At 41.1% G+C, this 14,957-nt stretch overlaps 1 protein-coding gene across 2 annotated transcripts in view; it reads left to right on the forward strand.

Moving 5' to 3' along the window:
- The window catches only part of nectin3b (nectin cell adhesion molecule 3b), a 39,581-nt gene extending 25,483 nt beyond the window's left edge, over nucleotides 1–14,098 (forward strand). Inside the window, exons 6-8 of one of the 2 annotated variants that reach the window (XM_030069660.1) lie at nucleotides 9,564–9,708; nucleotides 12,002–12,104; nucleotides 12,918–14,098. In XM_030069660.1, coding sequence (XP_029925520.1) covers nucleotides 9,564–9,708; nucleotides 12,002–12,104; nucleotides 12,918–13,082 — 413 coding nt within the window. In that variant the 3' untranslated portion in view covers nucleotides 13,083–14,098. Of the gene's footprint in view, nucleotides 1–1,275; nucleotides 5,654–9,563; nucleotides 9,709–12,001; nucleotides 12,105–12,917 lie in introns of those variants that run through there. The other variant, XM_030069659.1, reaches the window with a different exon arrangement.
- The last annotated feature ends 859 nt before the right edge of the window (nucleotides 14,099–14,957 follow it).

Below are 14,957 nucleotides of genomic sequence, written 5' to 3' on the forward strand. Positions count from 1 at the left end.
GTTCCTGCTCAGCTTCAGTCTTTTCCTGAGGCATTTTCTTCTTCAATGTTAATATTGTATGTAATGAGGACATTTGACAGTAAAAAGGCACTGAAACAGCAGCCTCTATTTTTGCATATAGAGAGGGAATTATTTAAATTTTCTTTAGCACAACTAGAACTGGACTGGAATGACAGAGAAATAACAGAGGGAGGAACATCTGCACCTCAGTAATGCCAGTGCATATGCCATAGTTTGGCCAGTTTATACCTCTTTTATTAAGTATTTTGATTGTGTGTGGGATATGCTGTGTTTTTCTCTTAGCAAGAAATATAAAGGAAAAAATAATGTACAAACACAGAGCATTTCTGAGTGACATGGTGTGAAAAGTTGAAAATTTTTTTCCCAATGTGACAGCAAATTGAACAAAGCAAGGGACCACTTGTGCAAGCTAGATATCTTTATTCACACTTTATACTTAAGCCTGCAATCATTAAGACTGGAACGCAGATTATGACCCAAAACAGTTAGCCTTAATGAGAGACATAATTTAGTGGCAAGTTTGCTTGGTTCTGCTGATCCTGTAATTTACATCAGTGTTCAGTGTAACTCCATTGTAGTTCATAATATATGGTCCACATTCCAGTGTTATTGAGTACAGCTTAAAGTGTGGATACAAAATAACAATTAAAGGTGCATAATGCAGAACTGCCCCGGTTCGATTTAGGTAAGGTATGTTTGATTGAGTCTACATGGTTCTCATCATTGGCCCAACTGATAATTTTGCAGTTATTCCACTATAGGTCAAAATGAAAGAATTTTGTAAAAACATTCTTTACTAGTTTTAGCTATATACTTACTTTGCCCACCTTGCCAGAGAAGGTTTGGTGGAGTTAGCACATGCAATCTTATGAAACACTTCATAAACGTAACAAACTCTGTCAGTGACCACAAATGAAAGCTTTAAATCTCCCAGCCTCTGTATCTGTTCAAGACAGGATGCTGCTACTTAAACAGGGAAGATGTCTCAGACTCAACTATTAAAATCATAATTTTCTTCAGTAATTCAGACCTTATAAAAAATAAGGTAAATTCTGGTATTGGTGATGCAAACCAAAGGCTGTTGTAAGCATGTAGTTGAGTATTTGTTTAGCAGTTTAGTTGATGTTAGTATTTTCATGTCAGTCTGTCCCTACTTAGTAAAATGCTGATGTAGATGGCACTGACATTCTCTGCTTTGTGTCTGTCCATCCCTCCCTTGCTCCCTCTCCCTCCCTCCCTCCCTCCCTCCATTAGATCCTCCCACCATGCCCTCTACCATTACTGCACCCATCTTAACCGGCGCTGCCTCCTCCACTTCAGTGGACGATAAGCGCCACATCCTCCTCAGCTCCCCCACACTTGAAGCCCTACCTGAGAGTAATCTTGGCTCCATAGTGGGCGGGGCTGTGGGAGGGGCCTTGTTCCTGCTATTGCTGTTATGTCTTGCCGGCGTCTGTTACCTACGGAAACAGCAAACCTTCCATGGAAACTACTATACCAAGCAGTACCTGGGCCCTGCCGACCTTCAGAAAGCGCCCGCGCAGCAGCACGAACTCCACCCCACCAAGGCCAGCAGCAGCCTCCGCCAACAAGACCACGACCGAGAGGAGTGGGGCGACCGCCAGCTCAAACAGGAGCGTGACCGCGAGCGTCGTCACCATGGCAACCACAATGGAGAGGAGTACTTTTCTAACGGCTACACTAGGGCAATGAGGGAGAGCAGTCACCATAACAATCACCATAAGCATCACCATGAGCACCCACATTATTCTAGTCCACAGCAGACGGGGCGAGCCAGGTACCCTCCTCCAACAAAACCACTGACCAACGGCTCCCCCTACTTGTCAGATGACTGCTACGACAGCGGGCCCGAGGGCGACTACGTGTCCCACACGGATGGCTCCGTCATCTCTCGTAGGGAGTGGTACGTTTGACCACCTCCCTGGTCCCACAGGAGAGGAGAGACAACGGAAATTGGAGGGTCTCCTTTTATTATTTAGGAAGAAACACGTAATTTCTCTCCTACGCACACAGACACACTTGACACTAACCTCTATTCTGTAGTTCCCTCGTTACGATCAAGAGTCCTGGTTGACGCTTGAGATCATTTTTCTGTTCTCGATGTGGATGGAGTGCGGACCGCCCTGCCACTCTGAAAGTCCACATCTACATGCCAACAACCTACACAGGTGGGCATATGGAGACTGAAGCTTGCAGTATATGCGCTACTGTCTCTGCCTTAGTTCAGGGTCTTGGGGAATGCCAGTTAATTTTGCATCACTTGAGTATTTCTGTTGATATCTGACATTGTGTATGGTTATATTAGAAGTAATGTTTTTTTACATGGGTTTGCCATCTGTGACATTCTTAAACTTGCCTGTTCAATATTTGTGTTTGTTGACAGTACTTGCACTGAGTTGTGCAACAGTCTGACCTCTGAATCTGCTCCACACCCACTTCTACGTTGTTTTTGAGGGTGGATATTTTAAAGAGGCCCTTCCATCCAATCCTCACCAGAATGTAGAGGAGGCATTAGAGGGTATGAAAAAAAAAGCTCTCTCCTTCAGCGAGCATACGCTAAGATCCCTCCCTCTATTAGTGCTGACCTTTACAATCTGATCTGCAGTCCTGAAATATGTTTTTAAACCTTTTGCATAACCATGTCTTGTACCACCCCATCATTTAACCACTGTTTTTCTTTTAAAATGTTTACACTGCATACAAATTAGAATGAGACAAGATTGATGATTTCACCAATAATCTCCCTGCAACGTCCTAAAAAAAATGCTGCCCTAAAAAGAGTGAGAACCTTGAGAGAGCATTTCTCTGTCCTCAGCTCTTACGGTCTCTTATCCCCAGGAGGGAGGGATGGAGCAGCAGCAGGGAGGCCTGCATGTATGTGGTACAGTCCACTCTAACCTACACTCAGGCCTCCATATCTAAGCCTCCTGTAAAATTCTGTCAGACAGTGCAAAGTAAAATAGGTTAGAATACCTTTATAACATTTGTACATTATTTATTCATTTCGGGAAGGCTTCAAGGTTAGTTAACTTATTCAATTAGCCACACAGCCCTTTGTGCTGTAACAGATAATTATGGATTTGTTGATAAATGTGTACTTGAAGCGCTATACCACACCAAACTAAGGCATTTGTAAATTCAAGATTTTCAGCGGGGTATTGTCAAAGGCAGGATACAGTATGGCAGTCGCTGTACCCTGGCCTCCTTGTCAAATCTGTTTTGATACACAAAGAAATTATTCAAGAATGCAGCTGTTAGTTCCTACCACAAATAGCCACCAGTGGTCTGACTCCACTCCTAAAATGAGACATGTTTGTGTCAGAGTTGGTATCCTAGGCATTAATAGGCTTATGTCTCTGATCCATATGTGCATGTGCGCACACAACAGTGTAGCTGAATGTTTCTTTAAAATTTAGAATTTGTTATTACCACCACAAAAAAAGAAAATAATGTATGCAAATCAATTTTTATTTGTTTACTTTTTTGGGTGGCATAGTGTCCTATGTGCCATGATTATGCCAGGCTTTGATTTTATTGCTTTTGTTTTGTTATTTCATTTTCATTAACCAAGAAGTCAGACTGGATTTGGTATTCATGACAACAAGCTCACCTCAGCTTTTCAGGCCACACAAGTTATTTGCTATTTGACCAAGTCACAATAAGTGTTTGGCAGTCGATGTCAGTTGGCCTGTAAACCCAAACAGTTCATGAATGAACTGAAATTTGTGAAACTTAATGAAAGCTATGAAAAAAGCCGTGGATAAAGGTCATCTTTATTCTGAATTTAATCTCTTACTTTCTGTGATATTGCACCCACTGATGTAATATACAATATTATTTTTGGCACACGCACATATTTACACTTGATAGATTGCATGGAGGAGAAAAAAAATTCAACAGTGATTTCTTGACACAGATAAGTGTTTGTGAATACATGCCAACTTCAATAGTATGGTCACAGTATTTGCAGCAAGATGCCAAATATTTGTTTAGCTTGTACGTATCAATTTGGTGGTGACAGTGTCTCACATATGGTATTACTGACTAACGAGTAACAATTGATTATTAGCTTACATCGATGACTAACCTATCACCGCTTTATACAGGGTCTCGTAGCCGGAACTAGAAGTAAAAAGATGCTTTAGGCCAATTAGATCTCACAGTAACAGTGGTCAAAGTGGAACTAGTTATAATCTTAGGAACCCTCACTTGTTAATTATTCGTCGGGGTACTTTGTGCAGTGAATAAGCTGCAGTTCTCATAGTGAAATTAGCTTATTTGACGTAGTAACTTGCAAGCAGAAAAAATGACCCAATACTTCATTCCATGTGGTTTCATCTGTTTAGCACTAAGACAGCACAGCAGAACTGATTTATCCAAATAGAGGACATTTAGGAGAATGAAACGGTCGGTACTTTTACCCTGAAATGCATTGAAATTCAAAACTAAAGCTTGATCTTACAATCGTACAGTACAATATGTGAATACACATGCATTCTGAGAGGTTAGTGTGCCGTCTTGGGTGCAAATTTAGTTTCATGTTGCAGCCAGGGAGCAGAAATCGCAAAAAGTATGGATGCTTTCTACTTTAACAGTTTGATTAAAAATGGAAATCTGTTTTAGATATGAAAAAAACTTGTGTAAAAGTGGATATGTAGATATTTCCAAACCATTAACTCCACTGGGATTTTATACTTTGATGCTGACTCCAATTAATTCTGCCTTTCTGATCTGTTCCACATAAGTGAAAAGAATAATGGGAGGCATAGCAACCATTGATTTCTCCTTGTTTTTGCTTCTATATGTGCTAAGATGGAAGTTGAAAATCAATGCAATATGTTTTGCTAGACTGGCCAGTTTGGAAGTCCTTGAATTTGTATTAATGAAGTTCCTCTGTGCTGTTAAGTTCAGTATAAAGACCAGTCATCAGGTTTCCTCACTTTGAGAGATGTCCTTCACTTTGGGTTGAGAAATACGAGTGCCTTAGATACCCAGCAACATTTTTGAGTGTTTTTTATGTTAAAGTTTCTTTTTATCATTGACTCGTGTAGGAACCTGTTTGGTTCAGAGATTTTGTTTTTTTGCTTTTTCCCCTTTCTCTTGTTTTTCCCTACATCTTGTCTGTAAGGAGTCTTCTATACTCCTAGTATAGTGCCATATTCACTTTTCTGTCCTCATCGCCATGATAGTTGACAACAGCATATTTGCAAAGCTAGAAACCTTTTGTTTTGTTTTGTTTCATTTTTTTTTTTTTTTTACAACTGCTTAAAACTAGAATAAATGAATATGTAAAGTGAACAACACTGTGCACTTCACAGGTATTATAGTTGGTTATCAAACTGTCAGAAGTTTTGTTTTGTTTCAACGGCGCTGTTCAAAGGACCGAACTTCAATCTCACGTTGTCATTAAAAGCACCTTCTTGAGTTCATGTTGGGTTTTGTACATAGAGAGAAAAAAAAAATGTAAGTTTAAGGGACTGGAAGAAAAAAAAAAATTATCTGTATCAATGCCAACGGTGGAGTGTTATTTTGTCAATCTTTTTGAGATACTTTAGTTCAATAAAGCACCTTAGCACCTGTGAGGTTTTTTTTCCTGACAGTTTTTGTGCTCACCGCCAGCCAGACTGATGCGTCTCCTCTTTGTGCTTCTAAAAATGACATCATCTCCAGCGCTCCTCTAACCCATAATGCTGCATAAGCCCTCCCTAAATCCAGTACTCTTATGTGGAGCGCTGCTCATATTATAATTCAAAATCACACTTCCTCACTTAACCTAATCTTTCACTACTCCAGCCGTGCTTTATATGTTAATTTATAACATGTTGCCATTTGGGCTTTTTACGGCTGAATTTTTAATCTTAGGTTGTTCCTTTCTGCTGGCATTTTTAAAGTCAAGGGAGGTGGAAATGGAGCCACCCCCCTCTCTGCTTCCTCCCTGTCCGCTTGTCCTGGTCCTGGTTTGCTTTGTCACGGGGCAGAAAGGCCCCTGTTCTCCCCCGCAGTGTGTCCCTTTTGTGAATTCCCCCTGTGTGTCTCTCTCTCCCACAGTCTACCAGCTGGTAAAATTAAACGCTGAGTGTTTATGTCTGGCCCAAAGTCCCCACTCTCCAGGCCATTGACTGTCCCCATGGCAACAAGCTCATCTGGAGCTGCTGATGGAGGCTGTCTTCCCTGCAAGCTCTACCTGGCCAGAGAGAGAGAGAGACAGAGGAGGGACGGGGCTGCAGGGAGCTGAAAGGTTAACTGTGCCGCTGAAAGGCAGAGCAGAATGAGAGAATTAGCTACTGGAATCGAAAAAATGGTCCATTACATCCTGCTGCTCCACAGAGAGCGCCGCTGGGCTGAGGAAATATCACACCGACGTAACCTTGACATTGTTCAGCCCCTGGAGTCCACATCTTCAAAACGCGCGTCCACACACTCTTTATTTCAACCGGCCCTCTCTTCACTTCAGTAGATCTTATCGTGGTCACAGGAGTTGCTGTCACTCTGACCTTGAAACAGAGCATGCTCAGTCACAAGCTGCACCAAGGTCTGTCCTAACAAAGAGCCACAAGGCAGCAAGAACGCCGATCGGTGTTTGAATTTCTTTAAAAGCCTCCATTTAGAAGTCCATCATTTGCATTCAACGCGACAATTGCCAAGGATACTTTTCAAACATGCGGAAAAAGTGTGAAAATGTGCCAGACAGCTCAGCACTAAATACTTGATTACCGCGTGAGGGAGATTCAATTTTAACTTTAACTCTCAAGTAGAAGCGGGGTTCAACTGTCAACACTGCATACCAAAAAAAAAAAAATCTCCATCTTAACAAGTCATACTGAGTCTTAAAGTCTTGTTTGTTTTTTTTCTCAAAACAAGTGAAAAAATATGCCAGTCAGATAAAATAAATACACTTGTCTCCAGAAGTGTCATTTTCTCAACACTAGTGGGCTAATCTGCCTTATTCTGCCTTGCTTCAACATATTTATGCTTGTTCTCTGGGGAAAAAAAACAAGTGAAACTACATTGGAAACAAGTGTGATTATCTCATCCTACTGGTATTGCAATTTTTCAGTGTATATTTTGCATCAACAGAGCACTACGCCTGGGTTTGCAAAAGACAGATGCCTGAGAAACGACAACAGACCACCTACCGCCCTTCCCCACTAAATCTGTCTGACCCCCCAACCCCCATTACACCAGCATCTGCTCCACTGGGGGTCTGTTGTCTGGGCAATAGTCTGACCGCTGAACCCTTGACCTCACTGTTGAGGTTCTCGGATGCAGGGAGGGGTTTGCCTCACTATCTCTCGCTCCCTCACTTCTCCTCCTGCGGTCGGTGAGATGTATTGTGTTTACTTCATGAAAGGCTCCTCTCTTGTCTGACCTAGCTGAGCATCGACATGAACTTCGTGCTGTGTGTCTGCTCTTAAAAGCGCTGAATTAGGAGCCAGATATTGGAGACAGAGCCCTGCACTTGAGCCAGATTCCAGTTTGGGGACAGCGCATCCACCACTAACCACTAATCCAAGCCCCTCCAGGCTGGATCGGAACTAATGTTTAAATGATAGAAATGGACTGAGTGAGTCACGAAAGCATTTTATATGCACAATGGAAAAGATGCATGCAAATATGTCACATATGAAACGTATTTATCGAAGAATGACCTGTAGTAGCTTATCAGCAACCACTGAACAATTAGTGAAATATTTTTGCGATGTATAAGTGCTCTTTTTTTTTCATTCAACCTTTATTTTATCAGGATAGTCTTATTGAGATTTAAAAAAAAAAAAAAAAAAAAAAAAAAAAAGTCCTGGCAAGATGAGCAGTAGCACATGAAGTTTCAGACAAAAACCGACATGAGTCATAAAGTGCTATCAAACACACAAATATCACACACTTCTCAAAATACACCAATGTACAGTAAATATCAATATAAAAAGGCCTCTATTAATGACGTAAAAATCTATTGGGAACCAAGTATTCAAGCTTAACCCCTTGATTTTCCATGGAATTTCCCCATAACGGGACAGTTCACCCTTTTTGAAAAAATGTGAACTCTTTATAGAAGTTACATCATGTTTATACCAACCCAAGATGCCATTGTTTTATGGCTGCTCCATTAAAAATACAAACCATCTCCAGTAGACACATTGTGCATCATTTTATTTTACACTCATTTCCTTGTTGTTCAACAGGACTTCTATCTTTTGAAATCATGGGATCTCCACCAGCATTTAAAATAATTTTCCATGTGTTTGAACAAAGCAGCATAGATTTGTAATGGTGAACCCACTGATAAGATCGACATGACAGAAGATGTGAAAAGTATTGGGAGCAGCATATTTAAATCCTCTTTCCCAATATCTGTGCAAGCACAAGGAGCAGACACTACATATAATTCTTGCAAGCACAAACTGTAATTGACTGGGATTTCTGGAAAATAGAGGGACAAAATAGGATGGCAATAACTTTAAAATTGCCTTATGATTTAAAAAAAAAAAGACAACCAATGAGTCTTTATGTAACATCAGAGTTGACTGGCTAACCGTAGCATGTCCACTGCAATGCTGAGTAATTGCTTTGCAGTTTTTAATACCATGGTAAACTGTATCTACTGCATGTGTGCACTTCATGCTGATGTATTCATGGTCAAGTGCACCTGTTCTGAAGGTATTCCATATATAGAGGGCTTAAAAATCCTTTTTTGCCAAGTCAAGTGCCTCTGCGAAACTCTTTCATTAGGCACAAAAGTGGACAGCGTGATGAACTGCATTTTTTAAGAAGTCACTTAACTCGTGGCCGCTGTCAGAGTTCAACAGCCATCAAAGGTTACCAAATGGCTCTTTGCTTTTAGAGGACATGAAGGGAGAATAGTCAAGAGAGGTAAGACAGAAGTGGTATTGAGCCTGCGGTTGTTTAATCTGCATCATAATTGAAATGTTGCCAAAGATTCTCATCTCAGTACATTGATTTTTTTTTTCCACCTCATTGGCTAAATCAACTGGAATTGACCATCACACAATTTATTACTGTTTCCCCCCCTTCTTTCTCACCTTTTGTCCTCTAATTCTTTCAATACTTCCACAATCACAGTTTAACACACTACCTGGCCCAAAAGGATTATGCATGCGCCAGTGAGTTGTATAATGGCTGCAGATTGGCCAAAGCCCACTGTTCTGAGTTTAATGCATCTTAATCATGATTAATCCTAATCCCCTCTCTGGACAACATGGAGCGTAACAAGCATATGGTCTAACAAAGACAATTCAGCAGAAACATTGCAACATCTTACAGAGGAGGGGGGGGACGGAGGAAAATAAATGGATGGAGGGAGATTGAGGTGTCAAGTGAGTGATTCTTAGTGAAGAATACAGTCTAAACCTGCAGGACGCCAAAGCCTGTTGGACTAAGCAAAGCAAAACAACCCCAGTTATAGCTCAAAATGCACATTACAAACACACACTTGGCCACTCTGTTGTCCTGTTAGGATTGTTTTTGATACTGAGCCTCCTCTACTCCTCTCTGCTTTGTCCCAGACCAGTCTCAGGAGCAGAGGTCAAACTCCATCGCTGTGGCAGGAGCTGTGATGGGTGCAGTCCTCTCCCTCTTCCTCATCGCAGTCTTCACCATCGTCATCCTCACGGCTCGCAAGGCCCCGGCACCGACTTTCACCGACAAAGTGTGAGTCCAACAAATAATTCATTTGCTGCAGAACATGCTCGGCTGATTAATTAATGACGTGTGACCTCGTGAGGTTGAGTGAAGCCTGTCAGTGTGGAGTTTGGAGCCCGTGGAGAGAGAGAGCGCTGCAGCAGGACACACACCAGCGCAGGGGCGGGGGGGTGATGGGACAAGGTTGAGGGGTGGCAGGTAATTGCTGTCTTGGCAGTGAGCCCTTCGTCCTATTTTGCTGGGTCTGTTCCTGTGGTAGACCTGCACTGGAGTTTGTGTTAATGTTGGCGCAAAGAAAGCTAACTTTTACATTCAATTATTTACAAAAGGAGCTGAGTCACACTCTTGCCAAAGAGTCCTGTGTGACTGACATAAACAGTGTGTGCGTGTGTGTGTGTGTGTCTGTCTGTTCTCAGTCTGTGGGATTACAGTAGCTGTGGCATGGAAAAACTCTGTGACATGTAGTTAGAATGGACAGAACAAAATTAAATGGCACCCATTTTTATGGGTTCAAATCCATGGGGATGAGACCTTATGGGTTTGTCCAGTTCTATTCTGATTTTGTTAATTATTAGTGTTGGCTCCCAATGTCATATAACTTAGATATAAGTTTTTTTTTTTGTTGTTGTTGTTTTGTTGTTGTTTTTTTAAAATTAGGCCATCCAATAATTATACTCCAAATATATCAACATATGCTTCTTTTATCACTTTTTGAATATAAAACAGCCAGGAGCACAATGCGCTGCAAAGTCAGACAGCAGCTAATGTCAAAAGGATGTGTTTTCATTTGTGGGCAGATGAGAGACAGATCATACTATTTATTCACTGTCTGTTTATTGGATTACGTTCAGAGTTTGTTGGCAGTTTACAGGTAGGTCAGATTGTTAAGAACAATAAGAACAGAAAGGGGAGAGAGCAGGGAATGAGTGGGGCCCCACACCTGAGTTTGCAGTGCTGCCCCAGATCATCAAGTACTCCCCTGGTGCTGGGTGCTGGGTGGTGGTAGATACAACTGCAACCAGTTTATATAGTTTTTCTTTAATTATGCTGCATCAATTTAGAAAATCTTTGCACATTTGCACTGTGCAAAATTAGCCTTCACATAAAGCAGTGAAATGATTGTGGCATTACGGCACCCTTTGTCAACTACAATATCAGTATCTCACTCAGCCCTGAGTCACTCCCTCCCTCTCCCTGAATCGCCATTTTCTCTCTATCTCTCTCATGAGAGCAGTCAGTCAGCCTCTGAGCAAAAACAAACTTCACCCTATTTGACATTTCCACCTTTTGTTGTGCATGAATTTAAATGATAGTGCCCTCTTTGGGGAAATCGGCATGAAATTCATTGAGCATGCCTCAAATTGAGTTCCTTGCTTACTGCAGGGTTTCAGAGTCATTGTGTGAAAACAATTACGTGCACGCACCTCCTCAGGCTGCACTGTATGATTATTTGAATACCAGTAGTTGGGTCCAGAGGTGAGTAGGTAGTGGTCTTTCGGTCTGTGGTCAATGCAAAGACTAACTCACCATCTTACATGTGACCGTGGCTGGATGTCCCTGTGGGATGAGAGGATGAGCACAGGACTCATCCCTCTCTGTCATCACATAGATATGAAAGCCCATTTCCCGGTGGATTTGGGACAGCAGGTCACTGAGAATACATAAACTGTAAATAATCTCTCACTGCTTGTCATCCCCAGTCAGGAAGAGGCGCACCATTAGCTGCTATACGACGTCAAAAAATCAATGCCACTCATGACATCATTTTATGAATGGCCCGGGTCAGTATCTGGGTTTCAGTTGAGTAATGAATGGGGATTTCAGTAAATGAGAAAATGACTCTAACTATAGTGTCTTTCCATGGCTACAAAGAACTCCCACAGCGAGAGATTTTAGAGCAGGCATCAATACTCTTCCAGTTTACGATTATGTGTGTGACTCTATCACCCATACATCCTCCTTGTCAGACCACTTAAACCCTGATGTCATTAGTATCACAGAATTGATACCAGGATTACTGTATGGCAGCCTTTTTGAAAGTGATAATTTTCTGCACAAAATCATTCAACTGAGTTCCACAATGTATCACAGGGCAGATTATTTGTTCCTGTTTGAACCATTTGAATTAAAAAGACTTAACTTGTATCGTGTAATTGCTTTTTGTTCAAAGCAGACACCATTACCACAACTGTAATTATCATATTCACTTTCAACTCTTCAACTCTTTGCAGTTAAATGGCAATTTCAGAGATCTGGTTGTTCTTGAAAACTAAACTGTCTCCTCACTGCCGTCTCTGTGCAGGATCGACCTTCCTCCAACACACAAACCACCCCCTCCCTACACTGAGAGACCCCCGGTTATTCCTCTGGGTGTCCACGCCTCACAGGTGGCCTGGCTTTGCCAGGTACGCACACACACACACACACACACACACACACACACACACACACATACTCACATACTCAGACATTCATGACCCTTATGCAGATGTGAGCTGTGCTGCATATTCAGATATGGCCAGCTTTTGGGAATCACTGAAATGTTGCGTCAAATAAGTTTGATAAACATGAATGACAACTAACTTGTTGCCAAAATATGTACACCACGCCTTACTCATTTAATATGTAGTATGGTTTAAATTTTAATTGGTGTTCTCAACATGCTTTCATAAGCTGCTTCTTTTTTTAACTTTACCCATACTGGGAGGTAAAAGAAAAAGCAAGCACAAGTGCTTAAACTGCAGAATCTGTTCATTCTTGCACAACACAGAGAGCACAAAAGTAGTCACAGAGTTTTTTGCGTTTGATGGACGTGTAAAAATGTGCGCCATCTGAAAAATAAAGAAATTGTACACCATTACTGAAAATGTTATTTCTTGAGCTATAATGGTTATCGAAAAGAGCAATGGGCCCAGGACAGAGCCTTGTGGAACACCACAAATTAACTAGAAATGTATTTAGAAATTATTTACAAAAATTGTTAGCTGTCTGTAAATTATAATTTGAACTGATGCTAACCCTCAGTTTCTCAGAAAAAAGAAACAGAGCCTAAATACTCTGTACATTATTATTATTCACACTACTTTCCAAGTGGCTTTTTTTTTTTTTTCCATGTACATACAAAGTGGATATTTCTGATCTGGTTGAGCATGAAGTATATATAAAGCTGCACATATCAGTGACAACTGGGTTTTAATGTCCTCATTTGGTGTCTGCAGGCTCGCAGGGCAGAGCACAGGAATGAGCCGGCTGACAGAGTACCCACAAGGCCGGCGCAGCAGGGGACCCAGCACTGTACTCAGCAGCTGTCCTGTCCGGGGTGGGTGTGTCATCAGAGTGGGACAGACCTTGTCTACATCAATCACCGTGAACACTATGTGTGACAGACACATCCTGACCGCAGTCTACCAGGGAAACTGACAGTCATTCACTTTGACCGACATTAAACTTACTGAGTTTACTGTGAAAGTCCATATGAGGAAGCAGGTGGTGGCACTACAGGACAATCTTTCCTCACCAGTTTTTTTTTTTTTTTTTTTATGTTTTGCCCATCATTTCCAGTTTACTTTTCTGTTTTTTTCTTTGTTAGTTCTCATTTACCAATTCTCTGTTACCATTTTATTGTATCACTAAATATATAACGATGATACACAGAAACCCGATGACCAAGAGAGCAAAACTTGCCAAATCTGCCCCCCTTTCAACTTGTGCATCATACATGACCAGTTGTGGATAGAAAACAGCTGAGGCTCTGAGCTATCCACCAAAGGCAAGCCCCATTCTTCTTCTGTTCCCTGTCTGAGATGGTATCTAGATGGATAAATCAGAGAAGCTGTTTCCCCAGACCAGACCACACCTACTTTGAACCATCAAGGTCACCAGGGACCAACTGTGCCAACTGGAAGACAGGCCATGAAGGGACTGGTTAAGACATTTCTTTTCAAGATCTGTGTGTAGCAGCTCTCATATCAAGACAGTAAGCTTGTTTAGCATTAGAATTTGTAGTTTAGAGTCCTAACCTCCTCTAGAGCAGAAACTCTAACACTGAAAATCTGAAGCATGTGTGATTTCAGGCTTTTCTCTACATATGAGATAGGAATAATATACATGCAGTTGTTATGACATGTAAATGATCAAAAGCTCACAGAAGCAATTGAACACAGAAGGGTCACATTCATTGATGTAAATTCTCCGTTCCATACCAGTGTAAATATACTGTCCGGCCTTTTTATTTTAAATATCTGGTGAGTTTCTCCAGCTAGTGCCATACTGACATTTTGTGGGGAAATCCCTCTGATTAGATAGTGTGTCTTAATGTCCTCATTTCTCCATTGTAAGTAGATGAATTTGAGGTGTTTTCTTGCTTGAAATATGTATTAAAATTGCTCTTTAACTTGCATATTGTGATCAGAATTTGCTGTAGCCTTACAGAGATAGTGAGCCTAAAATCATCAGCTGGAAGCCGTGCCCTCCGTGATTAAAACATCGCAGGGGGAAATGTTAACCTACACTGAACCTTTCTTGCTGCTTGGTTCTACTTTTAATGATGTTCTCTGAATCACTGAAGCTATCAAATGAGCCCTACAGCTTTTGAAATTTTGCTGATAATCCAACGACTAAATTGCTGTGGATGACTGACAGCATGCAGGTGTTAACACAATGTGGCACCCTGAATTCATATTGTGTGAAAATATAAGGTGTTTAGCCCAGTGAAGTTAAATATAGCAACAATGCCATATCTTCAATTTAGGAATTCATTGTTGAGATTATTCTGCCTACCTTTTGCCCACAAAATTGCCTGCCGTCCCCACTAAACTGTATTAGCAGCATGATATTCCTCTTGACATTACCCATTTTTAACAACAAATAAAACCATACACACTGATTAACACGGTGAATTTAACTAAAGCTTAATTTGATGTGACTGTAAATGATAGTTATTATTTAAATTTTCACTTTAAAATGAAATATAGATCCTGAATTTGGAAGTTTTTAATGACATTTTAAGAAGCATATTTATTTATAGGATAATTTTGGAGTTAGGTGGGTGGAAACATAAACCGTAACCAAACAATGACACTTGTTCCATGTTCAGAGATCAAAACAAAGGAAAGGCAATTTCTAAACCCACTGTGTAACGTCAGATGAGTTGCTGTTCAGCATTCCTCCTGAAGGTGAACAATTCCTCTCAAAGACGCAAGCCTTGAACGTGTGTTGTGGGAGCACATATCATCAGCGGTCTGATAAGACAGTCTCTA

The sequence above is a fragment of the Myripristis murdjan genome, chromosome 14 (genome assembly GCF_902150065.1).
Source record: "Myripristis murdjan chromosome 14, fMyrMur1.1, whole genome shotgun sequence".
Lineage (NCBI taxonomy): Eukaryota > Metazoa > Chordata > Actinopteri > Holocentriformes > Holocentridae > Myripristis > Myripristis murdjan.